We start from the raw sequence: 17,492 nt of genomic DNA, 5'->3' as shown, positions 1-17,492 counted from the left end.
TCCTTTATCTAAGACACATCATTAGCGCTCTGAAGCTCTGTTGGAGAGGCAAACAACTCCTTTTGGCCATATATGTTTTACCTTTCAAAAAGGCCACAGGGAACAAAGAGAATTAAAAGTTAACTCAATAGAGTTCAACAACCATAAACATATATATATGTATATGTACATATGTGCATAAATACTGCAATTTTTTAAATACATGCCAATCCTAATTTGATGTATCTAACACAGTTCTGCCTCTATTTGATAAGCTCTAACACAATCCAAAGTGCAATGGGGTTGTTGGCCAGAGCAGTGTATCCACCCAGCACGCTCTAATAGCTGGTTTTGATTGCACACGAAACGCCTCTATGAGTATCTTGGCAACACTTGTAATGCTGCTTAGTTTAGCCAGCCTAATTAATAGTGCCTCAATGAGAAAAATAATGCCATGAGCATAAGCACTGAAGTAGCCTATTGCTATAAACTTGCTATTTAGTAACAGCTGACCCTCAACTGAAACTTCTCCTGCTATGAAACAATTATAGAGGCCTCTATTATATGGATTTTCTAAGAACATACATCTTGAACAGATCCCTTCTCTCAATGGAAAACCAACCAAGCCTCTCTCACCCGGACACATATTTAAAAAAAAACCCTTCATTCTGACAAAACTGGGTCGATGTCAGCCAACTGAAGAAAAAAAAAGTGACAGAAGTGCATGACTCACTGAAAAGTATAAACAGACAGTGTGATCCCACAGCCCTCATTTTTCATCCCTTTCTTTTTTTAAGAATACCACTACAACTGGCACTCAATTCTAGGGAAAAAATAGTTAAGATAATTAAGCCAAACCAGTAGGATATTTTCTTCCCTGCAAGTGGCCGAGACAATGTATCTCTGTGTTTCTTTCAATGATTCTCTCCTGAAACAAAAAATATTCATGCCTGAGAATTTTCCCTGAAAATTCAGCACCTTAGGTGATGGGAATAAAAAAAACCATAAATGGAAATACATTAAAACAATAACAGAAGTAAAACACACAGGAGGGAACAAAGACATATTTGCAGCTAATGCTATTTAAGGGGAGAAGCAACTTTTCAGCAACATCTGAGCTGCTAGAGCCTTTGCAGTGCTAGAGACATGTCACACTCCAAACCCATCCAGAACAGGATACATAACTAAAAAAAACTAAAACGTAACTAAATGTTTACTGTGTCAAACAAAACATTTCCATAAAAAGGCTACTACTAGCAGTAAAGAGAATTAAAACTAGAACCTTTATGAATGCACTGCCTAATTCTCACAATGGGCTAGCATTACCAGTAGAAATTAGAATGAGATGTAAAGAAGAAAACTGCAAATTAACTTGTTTCATGGTTACATACACACCAGATAGGATGAGGGTTTGGTGGTTTTTCACTTCAGGTTGTTTGGTTGTATTTCTTTGCAGGCACTTGAGCTGTTGCTGACAAGATTAACAATTTGTAAGCATTTGCTCTTATGTCAAATTTCCCACAGATGCCAATATGGACTTTCCACATACACATGCTGCCTCAGCTTTTAAGGCTTCTTCTGGCAATCACATTATTATATTAAAATTAATTAAGTAAGCTGTAAGACAGAGTATGTTATTAGATTCTGTTTCTTAAGTACGTACATCTGTATTTATTTCTCCCATTTTCCAAACTTACAAATGACCAACTAAAGGTTATCTGTGCTTTAGAATTAAGAAGGAGCACGTATTAATTTGAACATAGTTTAATTTTTAAATGCATTCTTGTTTCAAATCTTACTTTAGGTTCCATTTTCTTCTCCTCCATTGTAAACAAAAATCAATGGGGACACTATTTCATCTGTTTACTTCCTATCACCAGCTATGTGTCCTCCTCCAGTATTCAGGTAAGGGAAATTACAGTCAATCCTTCCCCACGCTTTTTATACTGCCTCAGAAAGATCCTTTTCTGAGGTCTTTCTTCAGGCAAGCACAAGTAGAAGAGGTAATTTTGCTAAACAAAGCAGTGAACAAGAGATAAGGAATCAAATACATGAAAAAACCTTGCAACATAGCTGCTCCTCAACAAGGTCCCTAGTCCCTTGCTTTTGGCCCCTAGAAGTTACCATTCTGTTTGCACTGTTGCATGGCTTCAGTGAGAGCGGACAAAGCCCAACTCACTTTAGGTGAATGCACTGCTGGGTGGTCAGGACACCATGAGGAAAACAAGGATTAAATCCCATAATGAAGCAGCACCACTGAATTCAAGCATTCTGCTTCCTCAGAATGGGTTTAATAACCAGGCTCTGCCACAAGCATTTATCACATCTGCCTGAAGGGCAAAGGTAAAGAGGGAAGGGTGAGCTTTTCCTCATTCCTCTCCACTCCACTTTTGTGGATGTCATCAACAAAATGGCCTTTGACAGACTATCAGTAGGGACCATTCAGTGCTAAGGATTCCAAGACTGGACAATGCCCTACACTCACCAACTAGTGGGATGTCAAACATCACTACTACTCTGGTCAGCCAGTGGACATACCAGTCTGGAGCTCTCAGCAAGTTGTAATGCACTCCACTCGAGCCTCAAGTCATCCACCCTCAGTCAAAATCCACAACTAACTTGTGAGCAAAAACCTATTTCTAGGATGCAATCCTGTACATCACTGTCTTAGAATCCAACTCAGAGACTTCTGCCAGTAACACAGGTGGGAGCACTGAGGAAAACCAGCAAGAGCACAGAAAACAGACACCTTTCCTGTAGAAGCACATCCGAACTAGCTGCACGATAAAATGCTGAGGAAGATGAATCCTACTCTGCATTCATGAAGTGTGAAAAGAGATCTCAGCAGACTCCAGTAAAGCCTAGCATGGGCATTTTGGAATCTAAAGCCTACTAGCAACATCAGGACCCCTCAAGTCACTCTGTCCGCTTTCACCTCCAAGCAAAGACAGCTGGCAAGGGCAACACGGTTTCACAAATATGGATCCCACGTGATCCTTTGGGCACAACACACTTTAATTTTCAAATAAAATATTCCCTGAGATACTGAAACAATTTCTTAGGGCTGGGACAAACTCACGGTGCAGCACAGCAGGGTCATTATGCAATATGAATTGAATGGATTTCCTCTACAGCCATGAAGAGATGCAGCAGCAGCAGCTGGTGATGGACAGCATCACACAGACCTCTGCCCACCTGTTTTGTGGCAAGTTGGCAAATGGACAAGTACTCCATGCAGCTGAGGTTTCTAATTCTGTCTTCACATTCGCCATGAGCAAAACCAGAACTGTTACATACATTTGGCAACAGAACATTTGGCATGATGGAAGATTGATTCACACACCCAACCATGTATGCAGAATATATTCAAGCTGTACTTTGGTCTCTCAACGTAGTACTAGCAACTTTGTCATCACAAATATTAATGAAAGATATCATGGAGGCAGACATACAAGCAGGAATCCATACAAAACCTTAACAAAATTACTATATTTCATAACAATAGAAAAATATTAATGAAAGATCACAGTTCATGGACACATATCCTAAACAGAACCAGATACTCCAACTGCTGTCTCTCCCTCCAATGGGAATTTGAAATTAAAGCCCAACAGAAAGATCAGCCAGGCAGGAAGGGCTTTGGGGGAAGGCCTACAGAAGACAGAGCAGAAGTGATACCAATGCCTCGCTGAAGTTGGTATTCAGCATCAACCTGCTATGCTTCTGACACTCTATTTTCAAAGCATCCGCCATTTTCTGAACCACTGACAAGGATGGGCCAATTGCAGGTCCTAGTCTCAGTTGTTTCCACCCCTTTTAAAAAGCAAATAGGGGATGACAATTCACTCTCAAAAATCAATATACTGCAGCACTAAATCAAAATGCTGCGCTACCAAGCAGTGCCTTGACCAGGTTGTTCTCATCCTGTTCCTGGCAGGCAAGGATTTACTTTCTCTTTTATGTCAATTAAGTAGAAGCAACAAACGTTAAAAAGCACTCCATGCTAAAGCTGTTTGTTAGAGCACAGTGGTGAGAGGGACTACCTCTGCCTTTAAGAGAGGCCAGAAAACATCTACTACAATGAAACACAGATTCATTGCAGTTAAATGCATTTGCCATTTGGAAAAAAAAAATAAACAACCAACCAAAGCCCACATTAATCTCTCTAATTCTAGCATGAATTTTTCCAGTATACAAGACTGTTGGCAGGAGGTAATGTCTTTTTTTAGACAAACTGATATAATTAGAAAAATAACTCTATGCATAATCATAAAATTTATTTTAGAGGTACACATGTATAATTTCTGCCCACAAACCTTGTCTAAACTATGTACAAAACAAAGAGAAGGGAATGCTAGCAGTTTACTAAAAAAGTACACACCTTACAAAAAAGAAAAAAAAAGTTAAAGGTATTGAAACATTACTTAATTACTTTCTTCCAACTCAGGTCAAAAGTCTAGAGCTGAGCTGTTACTACAAAAAACTGTCATTAGAAAATATATCAAAACTGCCATTAGAAAATATTTCAAACCAAGCAGACTTACAAGATTTACAGCAAGATGTGCAGAAACACCATGACACTATCAATGTAGAAATTAAAGCAACTAAACATTTGAGGGTGAATAAACTGTGAAAACCACAACAATTCAACCTGTATCATTAAAAACACCCAAGTTAAAGACAGGCAAGATTTTTGATCTGTCCCCTACAGAATCATTCAACAGTTGAGGTTGGAAGGGGCTCTAGAAATCACCTAGTGCACACCCCCCCCAACAAAGCATAGGTGACCTAGAAACATGTCTAGTCAGGTTTACAGCATCTTCATGGACAGAGATTGCACAACCTCTCTCAACAATCTCTGCCAGTGTTTGACCATCCTCACAGTAAAAAAGTATTTTCATATTTGCCCACTGCTTCTTGTACGGACACAGGGCACCTCAAGCAAGGTTTTTTGCTGATTAACACATATTTATACACAACCATAAGCCTTTTTCTTCTCAAGGGTGAATGAACTATTCTAGCTCTTTTAGCCTTCTCCCCTGAGAGATGCTCCAAGCCCTTAACAGTCTTTGTGGCCCCCACAGTGTATGTCCAGTATGTCCATGCGTCTTCTTTTGGGATACCCAGCACTAGACAAAGCAGTCCAGATCTGTTTCCCCAGTGCTAGCCAGAGGACGAGGATCACCTGCTGGCACTACTTTGTGTTACACAGCCCAGGATACTGTTGGTTCTCCTGGATTGCTTATGTCCTTCCAGGTGTCATGTTGTCCAAGACCCATGTGAGGACCTAAGCCTGCAAACATGGGGACTTGTTCCAGTTATCTGAAGAAGGCATCATCTACTACTTCATTCTGATCAAGCAGTCTACAGCAGACACCCAAAACAACGTCATCCCCTAATCCCAACCTGCTCTCATTTGTCCTATCATCCATCCCAAAGCAAAAACTCACATATCCCTGCTGCTCTCTCATCCAAAGGGATACTCCCCATCCTTGCCTTCCTGGTCTGTCCTTAAAGAGCCTGTGTTCATCTACTTGCCATGTGAGATATCCCACATCTCTCCAAACCCAAGGAAAGCTATCCATTTAAAAAAAAAAGGGAAATAAAGTTCCTATTTATGTACAACTTAAGCAGCCATAAACACAAATTTAAAGAGAGGTATAGTAAAATAATCATGTCTTGCCACAGATTACTGGCCACTGACCAAACAAGTGTCTTTCAGGCTTATGGTTGCATAATGATAGGAACAATGATAGAAAAGTGAAATTCAGCCCAGAACAGGTTTTCTCCTGAGACAAAGGTGTGGTATGGGAAGAACAGAGGGACTGCTTCTTAAGGAGCTTTCACATGATTTTGGTAAGATAACAGGATCCTGGATTTCAACACCACACATAACAGAGACACCAACAGTGCTGAATGTCAAGCAGCAGCAGCAGACCAGCAGCATCTCTAGCAAAGAAACTGGGGCACGGGAAGAGGCCAGGGTTTAACCAGGTCTCTCGGGAAAAGGGTCTCACTTCTATCTAGTAACTCTACAGAGAAGCTTTAGTATATAACACCAAGAAGAAAAATTACAGATGACAGATACAATTTGTAAGCTCAGAAATGCAAAATGATGCAGAGCTGGACTACTTTAGGTTTACAAATGCTACATAAAAATCATTCCTCAAAGAAAAAAAAAAAGTTCCTCAGACTCTTAGGCTAATCTAAGTGCATAGAATTTTTTATTTTTTTTTTTTCCACTGGAGTTTTTCCATAAACAACATCTGCTAGAAGTACCATGGGAAAGTGGTCTTTATTCTTTGAGTTAAAGAACTGAGCAGCACCAAGACAAAACAGCAGCAAAACAAGAGTTATAAGCTATTTCCACCACCCACAAATGCAAAGAATGCTGTGATTTAATACAAAGGCCAAAATATAATACTGCATTCAAGGGTTCCTAAGTTGTTGGTTTTTTTTAAATCACTGAAAAAATAAAAATGCAGGGATTCAGTTTTGTACTGCAAATTTGAGTCACGGAGAAATTAAGCTGACAGGATGTATTTGCCCTTAAATTCTAATGTATGGGAGTAGAAAACAACATTTCATCAACTACAGACTGATCTATAGAATTGAAAGCATTTTATTTTTATCTGATGCTTTTCATTAGAAAAGCTATTGAAACGCATCACGCAGAATGTGTTATTTTCTTCTATCAAAGCAATTTGCCAGAAAGCCTACTCTTCAGTGAAGAATAGTTTTTGACGTGCAGCAAATGATATACTACACATTACAGCTTGAGTTGAAAAATTCTTCAAGTTTTCACTCCCAAGGAAAATAAAAATGCTACAGGTTTAGAAAAAAACACACCAACTACATTTTTAAGTCACTCTATGCACACTGGGAACCACTTACATTTTTTTCCAATAAAATCAGATACACAAAATAATCAACAGAAGGCACTTGGGATCCAACACAGGGGAAGGAATTATTTAAGCAAGTTAAGAGCTACACTTTACCACCAGCTCTATACATAGCCCATCCTCTTCAGACCAAAGGGTGCAGCTCTTTAATTTGTCTTGTAAAACAGAAGTGGCGAGAAGCATGCTGACAGCTAGAAATTGCTGTTCTGTGGGAAAACAGCCACATCTGCTGAGAAAGGCTTCAGAGAGACTTCATTCTTGTGGAAAACCACCAGCAGCTTAATAGTATACAGCTTGCTCCTCCAGCACATCCCACCAGGCTGGCTTATCCTGCAAGAAGGGCAAGAGCAGAGGAGGGAACCTGAGAGGCAGCAGAAAGGAAGGGGAAAGAGCAGAAGTACAAAGAAAAGAGATGTTCGCAAGGGCAGTCAAGAACCCAGCACAGAAGGGACTGGAGAGGAAGCAAAGCATCAGAAACAGACGGCAGACAGAGCTCTCTAGGTTGAAGGAAATAAGCAAGATCCCGGAACATGAGGGACGGGGGAGGATGGGAAAGTATGAACATGCAGGGTGAGGAGTCTGAGACACCAGTGGTAATGACAGAAAAAGGTCGCTGTCAACATAAGCACAAGCTCTGTATCACGTAACTGGGGAATGGAGCGAAGAAGGGCCCAGGGACCCAGCAGAGCAAAGGAAAGCTTGACAAAGATTCACTTACTGACATGGGAAACCAAATGCGCAGCAGTAAAATTATACAAAAAGCTTTTAAATTACTCTACAAACAAAAATTATTACCTTGTATTCTTGAAATGCTGACAGATAGAGCTTGGCGAAAAAATGGTATTTGTAGGGAAATGGGAGTCAGAGAAACAGTTCTTTTTTAATATTAAATTAATATTTTTCACATATTAAAGCAAACATGGGGAAGAGTAGAAATAATGGGGGCAATGACATCCACCTATCTCTGCTTCTCAGACATTTCAGGTGTTTTCCAGATGAATCTTTCCTACCCTCTCCCCTTAGAAAAAGGTGAAGAGTTCTACCATACATTTTGGTCAGCTTGCATTACAAAAATAAAACTAGCAACATTATTCCCTCAACATGATTCAAGTTAATTTCTTATTTTACCTGAGGATACTTCACATGACTCTAATAATATATAATTCACCAATAGTGCTGGGTCCTTCTGCTAGTCCTTTTCCTTCAGGACACTACAACAGTTCTCTAAGTTGTCTTCTATATTTTGAAAGGATTTTTATGTGTGTTCTTTCTGTTGGGTTTTTTCATTAACACCCTAACATATGCCATGTTCTACCAGCTCATTCTAGAATAAGGGAGGTTTTAAGTATGCTAGGAAAGACCGCAAATTAAACAAAGCCTATGACTACTTTTCTATCTCAAAATGGAGATATTAGGATGTATTAGTGTATATTCTTCTACTGATATATTGGATCAAACCAACCAAAGAACACCTTTTATTGCTACTTGATAGAAATGCGGACAGAGAGAACCAGGGAAAAGGGGGAAAGCATGTGCATCCAACACAAATTGCCTCATCAGCTTGAGAGAAATGCAGCAGGTCCACATATTTCATCATGCCACTTGCTGATATTTATCTCCCTCAGAAAGCTTTTCATTTGGAGGGATGAAAAAACAAATATGCAAGTGGATGGAAAGTGGATACCTAGAAATAAAGCCATCATCACTGTCTGACTTGTAAAATGGCAAAGCTGGTAAAAGAACTCACCAATATCTACTCAATTTCAGAGAAGCATCAGACCTCGTGCCTGCTGTAACAGACCTTTCAGATCACAGCTGCCCACGCTGGGAAAATGAGTCTGAACTACCTGTGTTCACAATGAAGAGCTGAGCAGCAGAGCTGGGGTTTCCTCCTCCTCCTCCATCCACAGCAACTTCTGCTGCAAGTGACAGAGCTTACAGGGCGACTCTTCACTGTGCCAAGGTGAGGCTTTACAGCAGCAATTTCTTAAGGGGCATCACAACCATCTCAGCAACACGAACACCTTATCAGTGCTAAGGGATTATATTATGGCATCAGCACAGCCTACAGGTGATTCACCAGGAATTGGCACAGATCACTGTGAACTTCAGGACTTCATCAAGCACTGAAAAACGCCTAACCAACCAGACACTGAGTTACACAATTCTTCTGACTTGTTTAGGCTTCAATCGAGCCCAAATCTGGCTTTGTGTTACTGCCTTTACATACATAGAGAAAAAACTTAATGGAGATAAGGTCAGATTAATATAATGAGTTACACTAAATTAAGGATGTAATGACCACTTTTATCTGTTCTGGCCTAACAGTTTGTTAATTACACTCTCTGATGATTTCCCCCATGTTTTCTCTACTGAGGTATGGTCTACCCCAGTTTTTTGCACTGATTTCCAATTCTGTATCTGCACTTTGCATTGACACTACCCTTTTAATATAACAGGAATGAGCAATGTATGCTGTAGCTACCTTCCACTGAGAGATCTTCCATGATTCTCTTCAACCTAGAAGAGAACTTTTAGAACTATCTCCTGGTAGAGAAGTTGAACAGGATTCTTCCCATCAGTTTCACCTTCAGTAGATTAGTTTCACATTCACGACTGCAGTTCTACTTTTGTACCTCTAAATTCTGCAGAGTCAACACTTACATGAGGTGATGGCGCTATATTCCACTTATCAGAAATCATTAATAAGGAACTGACAAGGAAAGTTCATAGGTTCGGGCAGGAAGCCCCAATAAAAGTGCCTCCCTGCATTGCTGACAAAGCACAAAGTACTTAGGACAGATACAAGTATGTTTCTGTGGCTGTCTTCCATCAGATTCCTCCTAGTCCAGCTAAAAACCCACAAACATATTCCTGCAGTATATTTAGGCATTCCTGTAACATGATCCATGCACATTACAAAAAAAAAGACAAAAAAAATCCTTTCTAACTTTAACTTTTGCTTGATTCCACCACAATGCCAAGAAGCCTAGGTTGGTTTTTGGAGTTTTTTAACCCCCTCAGCTATTTCTTACATGTGTGGGATGTAATGCATAGTCACATGTAACTAATGGGAAGCAGTGGTCTTTTTAACCATCACAGGGCAAAAAATGGCTATTTTATATGTTACAGTTCAAGGAATAGAAGAGAAAAAATAAACAGTTGCACTCTTCTTACAGAAATTAATACAACATAACACCATGAACAGACATCATCTTTACATTTGTACACAGCAACCAGTTGGTGACGGATTTATTATTTCTTTAAAAAATCAGAGAGCTATGGCTTTCAACGGGATTTTAGTCACACGCACATTAAACACCCCTGTAATATGGTGTGTACAAGCCTGAAAGCCAACGCTAAGACGAAGGGTCTAGTACAAAGGGACTCCTGAGTTTGGTCTGTGCACAAAGCCAGTAAAAACTGCTGGAAGTAAAAATAGCACCCACACACAGGCTATGTAAACCAGTTTTGCTCTACTTCAGAAGGAAAAAGAGTTCAGTCACAACAAGATGCAAACTTGTGCCTAGGTTTTTCAAAAGAAAAAGCCAAATCTAACACATCAGTTCAACTGAATATTTTTACGACCGTCTGAAGGAAAACCTAAACACTATGATTACTCTTACTATGTAGAACTGAAAAAAGAGATTGTATGTGAGTGCACTGAATTCCAAAAAGGAAAAAGTAAGGCTGTTTAAGTCTGGGTATGAATAGAGTAACTTTGATTCAGGTACAAACAAAGGTGCTTTTGAAAAACCTCTGGCTAGTGACTTCAGCTTCTTGGATCCCAAGTTAGTAAGAGTACACAGAGTTTTAAGATGTAGCTTCCAGGTAACACTTCCCGTGTCAAACTCCACCAACCACAGCTCACAAAGGCTTCTGAGTTGTCCAAAGTTTAAAGAACAAACACGGGGAAAAAAGCCCGTGGGTCCTCAAGTCAGAAGTCGATCCTGCCTCCCACTCACACTGCATCTGCGGAGCCGCAGTGCCTCGCTGGAATCACTCTGCTGGAGTCCCTCTGGCAAAACCTGCAAGTGCCACCTGGAGAGGCACACTGGCAGGTACCACCTCAAGGACTCAAAACCATGTTGAATTTAAAGCGAATTCACCTTTGACAATAATACCAAAAACACAGTATGCATGAAACTCTGACTACATGCTTCAAGTGAGGAGCAAAACACTGACAACTGTGCGGGACTTAGACGGAGACACAGAAAAGGCTTATTCGTCTCTCGTGTTTTGCACAACGAACTTTCCAGGAGCAGAAGGCAGAAAAGGGAACGCGGTTATCTGCTGGAGGGTTTTGGTTTTCCCATGTAAGGAGCAGACAGTATCTGCTGAAAGGGGAAAAAAAAGGGGGAGGGCTGAATACCCTCCAAGGTCTCGTAATTCCGATGACGTGCGTGTTAATCACAATATACACTCATGTCCTGCGACTCCGGCACCAACCCCCCTGCCCTCCAACAGGACCCATCCTTCCGCAAGACGTGGATCTCCACGTTTTGCTCGCGAAAGCTCATTTCCCATCTAACTCCGGGAAAACGCTAACCTGAAACTCCGGCTCTTCCCTTAACTCCAAGGGCTGCTACCACCGACCGACGGCCCCAGGAGCCCCTGACGGCCGCCTCGGGGCGGGCACCTGCCGGGGCAGCTCACCTGTCCCCCCGCTCCCATTGCCGCTCACCTTGGGCAGCTCGCGGAGCTGGTTGGCGTCCAGCAGGAGCTCCTCCAGGCTGCGGCTGTAGCGGTAGATCTCCTCGGGCACGGCGGCCAGCGAGCAGTGCCGCTTGTCGATGGACTCCACATGGCGGTTGCACCGCCACAGGGGGATGCAGTGGAACATCGCCCCGCCGCCGGGGGCCGCGGGGCGGGCGCCGCCGCTCACCGCCGCCCCCTCCTCGCCGCCGGCCGCGGGAGCTGCTGCCCGCTCCGCCGCCGCGCAGCGCGGGTCCCGGCGAGCCAGCGGCCGCAAGCCGCATCCAGCGCGCCGCCGCCGCCGGCGGGAAGCAGCCCCGGGCGAGCGCGGCGGCCCCGGGAGAACAATGGGCGGGAGCCGGAGCGGGGCGGAACCGGGGGCGTCCCCCTAGTGCCTCTCGGCGGGCCGCTGCCCTCCCGGCAGGGACATCGCGGGGCGCCGAGCGCAGCGCTGCCGGCCGCCGCCGCGCATTCCCGCGCCTGACCCGGAACACGGGCGGCCGCTCCCGCTCCCCCTCCTCTCCTCCCCCGTCCCGGCTGACATCACCGGGGCCGGGCCCTGCCGCCCTGCCCCGCCCCGGACCCGGACCCGGCCCGCCGCTCGCACACCCCCCCCTCGCCCGGCCCGGCGCCGCCTCGCCCCGGGCAGCCGGGGGCGGGCGCCCGCACAACTTTCTGCCAAGGGAAAGAAAAAAAAAAGAGGCGCCGGCACGGAGCTTCCACCGGCTGTAAGTGTACCGTGCTACCGGGGCAGCGGGGCTCGCAGCGCAGCCCTCGGGCGGGCTGTGCCAGTGCCCCGAGCGGCGGGCGGCAGCCGCTGTGACAACGGGGGTGTCCGCGATCTCCGGGAGTGCCGGGGAGCGCTTTGGGACGCTCGTTTCACCGACTCTGGGACATGCCGAGCCCCACCTGAAGCGCCCGGGAGCACCGGGCGGGAGTGTGCGCAGACCACGCTCACAGTTTCTTTTCAATTGTTAGAACACCGTCTTGAAAGTAGCAGAAATGTACGGAACGCACTCTAGGTACATGGCCTTGAGTAATGTTTTCCCTCTCAATTTGCATTGGTTTAACGTAAGAAAAAAAAAAAAATTATATACTATCCTCAAGACTTTCTGGAATATGTTTTTTTAGAATCCGCTTTCAAAAGGGCAATTATTAGGTCACAAGGGTTAGCAAAGACAAATACTTTGCCCGTGTCCGCCGGCTCTGGGCTCCGGCAGTCCCACTCCAAACCTCTGGGAGAGAGCCGACGTGCTCCTGAGCTCTGATGGCAAAACAGTCGTAAAGGATCTCGTCTTTCTGGTTGCATAATAGCAATTTTGTAATCTACAGAGCAACACAAAATACTTTTGAAAACAGGCAGTTAAGATCGGAGCCGTTCTTGAAATATTGCTAATTTCTTGCATAATTATAATTGGGTGCAGATATAGGAATAGGGGAGAGGGGGACTTTATTGTAATTGCCTTTGTTCTTCAATCCCTGCATGGTACCAACACTACTTAATCTTAAAAAGTTGCAATGTATTTCTTGTTGGGTTCTTCTTAAATCAGATGATACATCTTACAAGCTGCACTTGTTAAATTTCTATGGGAATTGGAGTGATCTGCCTATTTTTCGGTTTTAAAAAGGACACTTTCAGTGCTTGCATACTGTTACTCTTTGCAGACCTACAAAACAATAAACTTCGAAAATGTTAACATCTTCTTATACCTTAAATAGCCATCAGAAGCAATAGTTTCTTTCTTCCATCAAGACATTCAGTAATTACAAAAGAGCATTCATAAATATGTTCACACGTGCTCAGAAACAGGGCAAGCATACACCAGCACTCCCGAGCCTTCCCAGCCCCGCAGCAGGAGGTTAGATAATTTTGACAGAAGAAAATCAAACCACACTGTTGTGCATTGGCAGAGCTTGGTAAAGACAGGGATGCTGAAAAGCTGCCCAGCAGATTTTAGAGGTGGAGATGAGGAGGACCATCTCCATCACAGTTACTGGGTACCAGCCAGGGCCAGCCAGGCACTTCAGATACACTTCTTGCAGCTGCTGGTGAGACTGGTTCTCCTAATGCCAGGCAGAGGATCTAGGTTCCAAAAATCAGTCTTCTTGTGGCAGCTCCACTCCCAGATCTGACACTGAAGGTATTGAACCAGATGCAGGGAATGTGGAGGCTCAGCAGAGATCAACTAAACAAACACTGAGGCAGATATAAGGCTCAAACTGTTCACAAGCCTTTGTGACCAACTGAGATTTGCTGCCAAGATTACTTTGCCTAAATTCAGTGACTTCAGTGCCTCTGTTCCTAGGGAACCCTCTGAAGAAGTGAAAATACAGAGGAGTCATGCAGCAGGACACATGAACAAGGGAGGGCTGCAGCTGACTGCCCCCAGTTTACCTAGGACATGCAGTACTTCAAAGAACTGTATCATGGGCATGGGATAAATCAAAGCATTTGAAGCTGGAAAACAATGTGGCTTGCTTAATTTCCAAACAGAAAGATGAAGGCATTGACTCCTGAACTCCAACTCTAAAAAACAGACTGGTCAATGGCACCTCAGGACCTCATGTCCATCTTCTGTTTGTCTGGAAGCATCCATATTGTCCCAGAGCTGAGTCTGACAACAGGCAAGAACTCTAGCAGTGGCCTCAGTGGAAAGGTTTTCTCACCATCTTATGCTACTCTCTGTACCACCATCCTCTGTGCCATTTAGGAGAAATGCCCAGCATGCCCTCCAGAGAAAGAGGACTTCAGATTCCAGCACTACACTGTCTTGATGCTTGTAAACAGCTTAAACCTCTCTTGCAGGACATGGACACAAAGTCTGACATGAGATGTCACTTCTGCAGATGCTGTCATGTGTCTCATGATTAGGCCCCACTGTGACAAGTCTCAGCAGTAACAGAAGGGTGACTGACAATCGGGTGAGTCTGTGTACTTTAATGAAGAATGAGTCAAACTATTTGCACACTTCTCATGAGTATCAGGGAGTCCAGGGGACAGAATGATGGCAAGAAAGCTTAATACTTATTTATGAGATCTGCCTTCACCAGCTGACATTCAATATAAGGATCAAGATCTTTCCCTTCTCTAAGGTGGACAGCTACTGTAACAGGATCTTTGATGAAATCCTTGGAATCTTAGGACATTAAATCAGTGCTAGTGCCCCTGGCCACTGCAGAGGTGAAGATACAGCCTGAAGCTATGGTGTGGAAATAGGCATTGAGGAAGTCAAAAGGCAAACCAGTGCCGTTGTTGAAGAATAGTATCCTCACAGCAGAAAGCAACCTACCAAGCAAGCACCTTGTTCAACCTTGGTCAGTGTAGTAAGTTACTGGTGTCTGTGGTTCTTCTGCACTAAGAAATAACAGTAATAAAAAAACCTTCCCTAAATGAAGAAGAGACTTCATATTGGGAAAAGTTTTGGTGGGAAGATGTCTTGGAAAAAGGGTGAGAAAAGAGAATTGTGATACAATACAGTGATTAGAAGCTATAGCAGGCATGCAAGTTGTGAGAAAGGAGGACAGCAAGTTGCCAGGATTCATACTAACACATACATACCTGACAACCTTATTATTGAGGCAACTGTGCCCCCCGGGGGTCGGAGCAGTACTGCCCTCTCTGATAGAAGCAGTCCTGCTGCATTACACATTTCCATAGCAAGCTAGGGCGTGGCTCACATGCAGAAGGAATTAAGGTGTGCTGACCTCGCAGTCCTCCAGGGGGATTACCTGGCTCGAGCTGCCATTTGACAAGAGAGGACCTCTTCTGCAGGAGGAGCAAATGAGTGTAAGGAGCAGCTTTGTGCTTCCTTCCCAGCTGACCACTTTCTTCAGCCTTGAGCAGACAAGGTCAGACTTCTACCAGCTTTGATTTGGAGGGGAACAAATTCCGTCTGCTTTCACTGTGATATCACAGTTCACATATCTTCCTTCTATTCACACTGTGATCAAGCAACCCACATCAGGGTTTGACAGTCACTGTTACCCCATTAAATGGTGTCAAAGTGTTCATAAACAAAGGTTGCAGCCCGTTATTTGCAGGACACACACAGCAGGAGGTGAGCAAACTCTCCTGCATGGCATTGCCAGCAGAGCTGTGTTGAGGGCAAGAGATCACCCTGCTGAACAGTTCAGTGCTTCCAGGGCTCTCTGATGGGGATGACACCAGGGGTACCAGTTATACTCACAGTCACTTCATAGTTGAAACCTGGAAGACTGGTCATGACCAAAAAATTAATGTCTTACAGTCCATCAAAGAGCCATCCTTCAATCACTACCAGCCTGGTCTGGGCATATAGCCAAGAGCTTCACTGCTGAAAATCTCAATTTCTCTTGCTAGATATCATCATCCTGTGTGATCCTGATAAAAAAAATAGGTCTCTGTGACTTATAAAGAACTCAGACAATGAAATGTGAAATACAGATAAGGCTGGACTGAACTGGAGTGTTCCTGGAAGTTATGGTCTGAAAGAAGCAAAAGCAAGGTTATGCTGCAGCTCTCCCTCCTCAGCACAGCTCAGACAGAATTGCTTTCTGGCTTGTCAAAAGGCAATTCAAGCAAACAAAGCCAAGTTTCAATTTGAGATTCTTATAAAAAGGCCTAGAGCAAGGATATCCATAGGCTTGAGTGAGTGCAGAGGAGGTTAGTGCTGCTACAAGGAAAGCAGTAATATTCAGAATAATCAGAATTTAATAGTAATGTACATTATGGGATAAAGAGAAAACACAAAGAATGGATAGAAATAGATTTTGCATCAGCATAGTTTAAGTAATTCATAAAGCTCATAAAATCCACTTAAATTAACATTAGGAAAAGTACAATGAATAACTAAAAAAGCAAAATACAAAAAAAACAAAAATGAAAAACCCCAAAAACTTAAAAAAAAAAAAAAAATACACCTTACACAGATGAAATAAAGCAGGTCAAGTTCCTGAAGCTTCTTTCTGCATTCAGGACTTCTTCCTTTCCCCAGATTTCTAAGCCTTGCTATAAAGAGATATGGTTACATGGCACAGAGAATCCAGGGCAAAACAAAAAGAGTATGAAGACAGAAAGACCCAAGTACTATAGCTAATAGGACTGGTTCTGGGGAAAACCAAAACTTTTTGGTTTTTGTGGGTTTTGGTGGTTTTTGTGAAACCACCACAATAATTTAACTAGGACAGGATTTTTGCTGGAAGATTAGTTACCCAGCACCCCTGAGCAAATTAAACAGGAATACTCCTGAACCCACAGTAACTGTATTACAGCCTGCAGAGCTGCTGAGAGCTAGCCCCGGCAGGGTGCTGGAGGTAATTAGCACTGACATACTTCCCTTTGCTCAGTTTTGCTGGCTGACGACTCTGGTCTCATTTGCTCTCCGTTTCTACGTAAATTGTTTAGAGGAGGGCTGTAAAAACAGCAGGTAGATGTGACTACAAAGTGTTCCCATACTGATTACACAGCTACAGTTACAAATTATGGTTTAATCATCACAGGTACCACCACATCTACAGTTTTTTTGTATGCCTAGAATGACTGATACAGAATCACATAATGTATTACTAGTACAAAGGCACGTCTAAGAGCCGTGATGAATTATTATAGCCATAATACCAACCTGAAGCGGCACGCGCTCGTGGCAGCGCATTTAACACGTTCACTGTGGTTTTACAGTGTTATAAATAGTAATCACTGTGAGCAGAAGCTGTAGCATCTCTGATCCTCTCCACCCCCACCCCCAAACAAATCACTCCTGTTAACGTCAGCTTTTATTTGAACACAATGAGCTGTAATCACATGAGGTATTAATTTGATTTAATCCTACTTGCTTCAGTTTGGTTTGTAAGGAGTGGCCAGTCATATGTGGTTGCATTGTATCCAGTAGTTTCATATTTCACACCAGCTTTCAAGGGCTGACACCCATCTTCTTTGGC

General features: G+C 43.3%; 1 protein-coding gene across 1 annotated transcript in view; it reads right to left on the bottom strand.

Annotated features, from left to right (window-relative positions):
* The window catches only part of LRRC1 (leucine rich repeat containing 1), a 69,461-nt gene extending 57,364 nt beyond the window's left edge, over positions 1–12,097 (bottom strand). The window contains exon 1 of the mRNA XM_058836622.1: positions 11,566–12,097. Coding sequence (XP_058692605.1) covers positions 11,566–11,724 — 159 coding nt within the window. The 5' untranslated portion in view covers positions 11,725–12,097. The remainder of the gene's footprint in view (positions 1–11,565) is intronic.
* Between the last annotated feature and the right edge of the window lie 5,395 nt (positions 12,098–17,492).

This window comes from Poecile atricapillus, chromosome 3 (assembly GCF_030490865.1).
Source record: "Poecile atricapillus isolate bPoeAtr1 chromosome 3, bPoeAtr1.hap1, whole genome shotgun sequence".
Lineage (NCBI taxonomy): Eukaryota > Metazoa > Chordata > Aves > Passeriformes > Paridae > Poecile > Poecile atricapillus.
Note: the sequence above shows the minus strand (reverse complement) of the source record. Positions and strands in the feature narration are given on the sequence as shown.